The sequence below is a fragment of the Sphaeramia orbicularis genome, chromosome 12 (assembly GCF_902148855.1).
Source record: "Sphaeramia orbicularis chromosome 12, fSphaOr1.1, whole genome shotgun sequence".
Lineage (NCBI taxonomy): Eukaryota > Metazoa > Chordata > Actinopteri > Kurtiformes > Apogonidae > Sphaeramia > Sphaeramia orbicularis.
The window spans coordinates 2,053,155-2,061,127 of record NC_043968.1 but is presented as its reverse complement, the minus strand read 5'-3'; the positions used below and the strand labels follow the sequence as shown (position 1 = coordinate 2,061,127).

Sequence of the window (7,973 nt, the reverse complement as noted above, 5' to 3'; positions counted from 1 at the left end):
TAAATAGAAGGTTTTGATGTGTTCAGTGTCAGCCTGTGATTGACAGCTGTCAGTCAGAGCTCAGTCTGACTTTATTGAATCAAACCTTTCCTCCTGTCAGACGTTCGACTGTAGCTGTGGTTGACACGACCTTCAAAGACTCATGATGCAAATGTTGAATGAAATTACATATTAACCAAAACCTCCCTGCTCTGTAATCATTTGTTCCTTGTGCCAGTATCAACATTTCCTGAAAATTTCATGAAAATCCGTCCTTAACTTTTGGAGTTATCTTGCTAACAGACAAACAAACAAACAAACAAACAAACAATCAGGTAAAGGTAAAGATTAAAATGATGCAAAAAAAAAAAGGAAAACAAAATGGAAACAACATAAAAGATGCAAACACTCAGTCCTGTCCTCTTAAAGTTCTATTTAACACATTTTAAGGCCTGCGTTACTGAGTAGATTCAGACTTTTGAAGACTTTATGAACCCATAGAGACCCAGTTCTACTTCTGTGTCAGTTCCAAAATCATTTTTTTCTGTCTATTTAACCTTTCTGAACTGATTTATTGGCATTTTTTATAATATTATCGTCTGTGTTTGGCATTTTTTTCAGTGTAAATCGGGTATTTTCCTATATTTAATGCACTGATCATGTAGAGGTTCATTAAAGCTCAGGTTAAAGTTGAGGGTTATTATATCAGAAACACAGAAAAACTGAAGAAAAAGTGACTTTTTCAGTCCAATCCATCATTAACTGAACATAAACTCAGTGTGTCCATCCACTGTCATTGATCCAGCTCCATTGGTTTGACTGGTGAATCAATGCTGTAGAAGATGACGGTGTTTCCACGGTAACCACAGAGCCTCTGAACGTCCAAATAGGTCACATCTGATGACCATGAAAAGATGAAGAACTGTATTTTACACCAAATATTGTAATTTAAGCTAACTAACTGAAAGTTAGTTATCGTTTTTTTCTTTTAATTATAGTTTTTATTTATTTCAATTAACAAAAATGTTTTTTCAATTCTAGTTTTCGTCATTTCGTTAGTTTTTGATAATAACCTTTGCACAGAACCAGTTCTTTGAACCACGACCAGACGTGTCATCTGTCAAATAATGCTTGGAATCAACCTCTTTCCTGCTCTGAATCGGTCAGTGTTGGTGTTTTCTTATGAAGTCCAGGAAATTTCAGCGTTCGGTGGAAGACTGAGGGTGAGATACCGTCTACCGTTTTCACGGAAGACTCGAGGCTTTGTGTTCTTTATGAGCAGTTAACTGGTGTTGGATGTTAATAACCACATCTGTGAGCAGAGACTCTGTAAAGCCTGTTAGGACGACTGGGCTCTGCGTGAAATAACACCATAAAATCTGATTTAAAGGTATTACAGCTGCCATTGAACAGTAAAACAAACCCAGACGGACAAATATTACATCACTTTCCCTCAAGACACGGTCAGGCGGTGTTTCCAAAAACAAACCGCCGAAGAAATACATGATTTTGCATCTCGAGGCTTGTTTCACAGTCGATTTACCTTATCATCTGAGCCAACTGTTTTTCCAAAAGCTCCCCTCTGACGCCTGAAAAGAAAGGAAAGACACTATTATTATTATTATTATTATTATTATTATTATTATTATTATTATTATTATTATTATTATTATTATTATTATCAGAGGAAGTCACATGACATAGACCGGCCAAAGAGTCACATAAAAAAAAAAAAAACTGTCAGAACTGTCACGTTCTATGTGGATCAGAACCAGTTGAATGTGTGAGGTTGTCAGGTTCTGTTCCATGTTCTAGTCCTGGTTCTGTTCTGTGTTCCAGTCCTGGTTCTGTTCTGTGTTCCAGTCCTGGTTCTGTTCTATGTTCCAGTCCTGGTTCTGTTCTATGTTCCAGTCCTGTGGTCTGTTCTGTGTTCCAGTCCTGGTTCTGTTCTGTGTTCCAGTCCTGGTTCTGTTCTGTGTTCCAGTCCTGGTTCTGTTCTATGTTCCAGTCCTGGTTCTGTTCTGTGTTCCAGTCCTGGTTCTGTTCTATGTTCCAGTCCTGGTTCTGTTCTGTGTTCCAGTCCTGTGGTCGGGATGCAGATCAATCTAACTATAGAAGTGGGCGGGACTTTCACTGGAGGAGAACTCAACTCATCCAATCACAGTCCATATATGACTTCTATCAGTGACCAATAGGAACTAGACTGAGATCTGGAACCATTTACATGTTCTAAACCATCAACATATGGACCAGTAGAAGGAAAGGAACAGTTAGAGTATTTCAAAAATTCATAAAAATCATGTGAACACACTTTTCATAGACATTGTCCCAAGGAAGATAACATATAAAATTTGAAATGAATCCGACCAGTATTTCATCTGAGAAATTTGAAGAAATTGCTGACGAAGGCAACAATGAAGGTGACAACATAGGCAACGACAAAGACGATGACGAAGACAATGAAGATGATGACAAAGACGACGAAGACAACAAAGACGACGACGAAGACGACAAAGACGACAAAGATGACGACAAAGATGATGAAGACGATGACAAAGACGAAGATGACAAAGATGACGAAGATGACGATGACAGATGACGATGACAAAGGCGTTGACGACAACAACAAAGACGAAGATGACGACAACGAAGACGAAGATGACGACAACAAAGACGAAGATGGTGACAAGAACAAAGACGATGACATCTACAACGAAGACAACAACGACGTCAACAACAAAGACAAAGATGGCGACAACAAAGACGAAGATGACGACTACAACAAAGACAAAGATGGCGACAACAAAGACGAAGATGACGACTACAATGAAGAAGACGATAAAGAAGATGACAAACATGACCACAAAGACGACGGTGGACACAGAGCCTTCAGATCAGCTCATGGCAGGTCAGACGGTGCGTTCAGGACCCATCCTTCCCGCTGCCTGGTCCTAAAGTCCAGCTCCAGCAGAAACAGCTGATAATGATGTGACATTAAACCTAATGGGACTTCCACCAGTGACAGTGGGTTCCCTCCATCAGAGCCGTGGTTCTGCTGGATGTGGACTCTAATGGTGGGACATTAGAGGTAATAACAGGTCTACACACCCCGGAGTCTCACCCCAGGACCCTTCGGGGGGGCGTAGACGGCGTTGACCGTGGTGACCGCCTCCATCTTGGAGTCCTGGTCCGTGGTGAGGATCCCTCGGTGTCCACGTCTCTGGATTTCTGTCTTGGTCTGGTCTGTGTCCAGGGAAGCCACGGCTCTCTGGACAAAGACGGTTCATGGTGAGAAACCCAAAACAGACGGTCCACAGCACAGGTGTCAAACATGCGGCCTGGGGGCCAAATCTGGCCCACCAAAGGGTCCAGTCCGGCCCATGGGATGAATTTGTGAAATGCAAAAATTATACCACAGCTAAAATGTACTTAGGGGGTCAAATGAGTGGCCATTTTTGTCAAAAAAAAAAAAAAAAAGTCAGAAATGCATAGAAGTGTGTGTAAATAATGCTAATCCATTTGTGCACAGACTACTGATATTCTTTGACTGTGGAAGCTCTATTTTCAGAAATATTGGATTTGGAATAGCACGTGTATGTGAAAACTTTTGCTGGTGGACGGACGTGACATTACCCATGATGCTCTGGTCAGTACCAGTACTTTATTAGTAATAAACTTATAGACTTACTATTGCTAACTCTCCTCTTCTTCATAAATGTTGGTATTGTGGATCTAAAACAATCCCAGCTGACACAAAAACACTAAATGTGTCAGTGGACGGATGTGACATGGTTGTTGTGGATCCCATCATACTGATGCTCTGCAGCCATGTCAGCGTTTACACTAATGATCCCTGTGCAAAAACTAGGATAAGAATTATTTATTGGATAGTTTATCATCAGACTAAAGAGTAAATAACAATATAGAATTGTTATTTCTGTATAAAAATGCTTATTATTAGAAAACTGTTGATTTAAAAAGTGACATGTGCCATTCTTCATGTATGTGTTGGTGGAACATAAGCAGGATGGATCAGCACCATACTCCAGATTGAACCTGTACAAATAAAACATGTGATATGGAGGAGAGAATCTGGGAAGAAAAACTGGGGAATCTAAAAGAATAGAATATTTGTTTTTCAGGTAAACTCAGTTCAATTAGAACTTGGCCATTTGTGACATGAAAATATAGCATTAATTGTGATGAAACTGGACATTTTTGAGCTGAAAACATAGTTCATATGAACAGAACTGAAATCCTGTACATTTGCAGAACTGTCATTTACCAACACAAAGTTCCTTTGGAGATTCACTTAGATTGATTTCTTATTCACAAAGACAGAAATAAGACCTCTAAGCACATTTTAGCCAACTAAGATATTAACAGTCCTTTTAGTTCAGGTTCTACATTCAGACCAATTCAGTCTCCAGTGGGCAGGACCAGTATAATACTATCATAATAACGTAGAAAAAATGACAACGCCACATTTTTCTCTTTGTAAACATAAATATTTTCATGTATTTACACTAAAACAATCGCAAAAAATGTGAATAACCTGAACAAATATGAACAACCTGAAATGTCTTAAGAGAAATAAGTAGAATTTTAACAACATTCTACCTGAGAGTAAATGTTTTGTGTGTTTGTAGATCCACTGTGATCTGTAAGTTCTAATGTACATGTGTAAATGATAAACTGAGACAGAATATTGTTAAAATTACACTTATTTTTTCAGTTTGTTCATGTTATTCACATTATTTGAAAGGATAGTTTGTAGATGTAAACCTTTTTATAATGTAAATTTACTTTTTTCGCTCTAAAACAGAGAAAAGTTTGGAGTTGACATTATTTAAATATTATTATGTTATTATTTTACTGGTCCGGCCCACTGCAGATCAAATTTAGCTGAATGCAGCCCCTGGACTTAAATGAGTTTGACACCTGTGGTCTACAGCGTCCAGTAAACATTAGTCCTGTGGGTTCAGGGTCCACATCCAGACCAGTATGACCTCAGGTGGGTCGGACCAGTCATATAATAATAGGGGGAAAAAATAACATTATATTATGAAAATGTTTACATTTACAAACTACACTTTAAAAAATGTGAATAACATGAACAAACTGAAACATATTAAGAAAAATAAATGCAATTTGACCAATAATCTGTCTGTGTTTATTTCCACATGTTCATTATAATATACAGATCACAGTGGATCTACAAATACACCAAACATGTAATAACAGACAGAATATCGGTCCAATTACACTGATTTGTCTTCAGACAGTTCATGTTGTTCATACAGTTGTACTCATAAGTTTACAGACTCCAGCCAAATTTATGATGCTCTGGCCATTTTTCAGAGAATATGAATGATAAGACAAAACTTTTCGTATATTAACTGAATTTATCTTAACTTAACTCATTTTATATTAACTTGACTTATCTTATTTTATGTTAACTTATCTTCATGTAACTTATTTTATATTAACTCAACTTATTTTATATTAACTTAACTAATCTTAACTTAACCTATCTTATCTTAATTTAACTCATTTTATATTAACTTGTCTTATTTTATATTAACTTATCTAATCTTATCTTAACTTATCTTATCTTAACTTAACCTATCTTATCTTAACTTATATTAATTTATCTTATTTTATATTAACTTATCTTAACGTAATTTATCTTATTTTATATTAACTTATCCTATCTTATAATATCTTAACGTGTTTTATATTAACTTATCTTATCTTATTTTAGATTAACTTTTCTTATCTTTTCTTATCTTATCTTGTCTTACCTTACCTTATCTTAAACACTGTTAAAGGTGTATCCTCCATGTGTGAATTCACTGTTGGTGCTTTTTCATTGTAATGTTATTTCTATTTTATATTAAAATCCTATTACTACACAACAGAACTGGCTGATTACTGGATCACTTTAGCTGAAGTTCTTTTCTTTTCTGCTGCTGTGAAATAAAAACATGAGAACATTTCTGTGTCAGTGGGTCTGGGAAAACCTCCTCTGACTAGACCCGGACCCGGACCTGGGTCTGGTCCCCGGTCCAGACGCAGGTCCCGGTCCGGGTCGGGTCCCTGGTCCAGACTCACCTCCTCGGCCCAGTTGTGTAGCAGACATTTCCCAGAGTGCTGTTCGGTCATAGTGACAGTAGATCGGTCCCAAATATTCCCCCAGACCCACTAGTGAAACACACACTTATTCACGCATTCCCACCGGAGGCGGAAAGAGCCGAATGTGTCCGAGCAACGGGAGTTTGTGGACGGAAGTGTCGCCATGACAACGGAAAAGTTTTATTCCGGTAGCAGCCGGACACACACACACACAGAGAGAGAGAGAGAGAGAGAGAGAGAGAGAGAGAGAGAGAGAGAGAGAGAGAGAGAGAGAGAGAGAGAGAGAGAGAGAGAGAGAGAGAGAGAGAGAGAGAGAGAGAGAGAGAGAGAGAGAGAGAGAGAGAGAGAGGAGAGAGAGAGAGAGAGAGAGAGAGAGAGAGAGAGAGAGAGAGAGAGAGAGAGAGAGAGAGATCTTTTTTTTTTTTAATTCGATTTTTAAAAAATTATTTTTACATTTCAGAAGTGAGTGACAGGATCTAAGATAGATAGATAGATAGATAGATAGATAGATAGATAGATAGATAGATAGATAGATAGATAGATAGATCTTAAATCCTCATAAACAGGACATCTTACAGCTGTAGACATGATGTGTCCACATACTTTTGTCCATATAGTTTAAAAACAGGGCTTATGTTCAGCCCTGTGATGAACTGCTGACTTGTCCAGGGTGTACTCCACCTTCACCCCCATGTAGCTGGGATAGGCTCCAAGAGACCCCCGTGACCCTAGTGAGGATAAAATGGGTTCAGAAAATGAATGAATGAATGAGTTTAAAAACATCAGTATTTCCTTAAAGTTTAACAGTAGATTTTTCTTTCTCAGTGAGCTGTGATGAAAGTAGATGGTTACATGTGTTCTTATTGGGTGGCTCCTGGGTTCCTGGGGCTCGTGGGGCTCGTGGGGCTCCTGGGCTCGTGGGGCTCGTGGGGCTCGTGGGGCTCGTGGGGCTCCTGGGCTCGTGGGGCTCGTGGGGCTCGGGGACCGGCGCCTTGCCTGTCCCTGGGTGGCCGGCCCCTGGCGGGGGGTGGCGGCTGGCGTCCCTGGCCTCCTGGGGCCTGTGCTCGGCGGCTGTGGGGCCTCTGGTGGGGGCCTCCCTCGACCACCTTCGGGGCGGGCACACTGTTGCCTCTCGGGGGGGGCGGGCTGGATCCCCCCTCTTTGTGGTGTCTGCTGGATGGCCGGGCCTTGGGGCCCTCTGGGTCGGTCCCTGATCCTTGGAGGGAGTGCGGTTGTGGTTGCATGTGTGTGTTCTTCACCTCAGTCTGTTTGCCTGGTTCACTTTGTCACAGCAGATGAATGTGAACAGCTGATGTGTGGATTTGTTTCTGGTATTATTTGTTATAGGTATTATTTGTATGAATGTGGTATATGACACTTTGTTCATGCTTTCTTATATTCTTCATTTCATAGGTCTTATGTATCTCATTGTTGTTGTTTTTTTGTAGTTTTGTTTGTTTTGTTTTGTTTTTTTCTCTCTCTTCTGCCCAGTTTACTCAGTTCTGGTTGTAGTTATTGTCACCATTATAATTGTCTCCATGGTTGTTGCTGTTTGTATTGTTGATACTTTCTTGTGAGGGTCTTCTCCACCTTCTTCTCTCTTGTTCCCTCCCCTTCTTCTACCCTCCCCCCCCCCCACCCATGTCAGGTCCGGCATCGAAATGTGGTTCAACAAAACTCATAATAAACACAGTAGAATATCAAAGGGCGCTTCATATACTTTATGAAGTTACCCTCGGCAAAGCAAATGTGTTCAGCACCAAAAGGAACCAGACTACCATTCTGCTGTTAGAACGCTGGACAAAACAAGTAGGAAAAAAAAAAAAAAAAAAAAAGTAGTGTGGGATACTCCCTGGTAA

At 39.7% G+C, this 7,973-nt stretch overlaps 1 protein-coding gene across 1 annotated transcript in view; it reads right to left on the bottom strand.

Moving 5' to 3' along the window:
• The window catches only part of spag8 (sperm associated antigen 8), a 12,084-nt gene extending 5,893 nt beyond the window's left edge, over positions 1-6,191 (bottom strand). The window contains exons 1-2 of the mRNA XM_030149901.1: positions 6,094-6,191; positions 1,523-1,568 (exon numbers count right to left, since the gene is read on the bottom strand). Coding sequence (XP_030005761.1) covers positions 1,523-1,568; positions 6,094-6,121 — 74 coding nt within the window. The 5' untranslated portion in view covers positions 6,122-6,191. The remainder of the gene's footprint in view (positions 1-1,522; positions 1,569-6,093) is intronic.
• Positions 6,192-7,973: the final 1,782 nt, after the last annotated feature.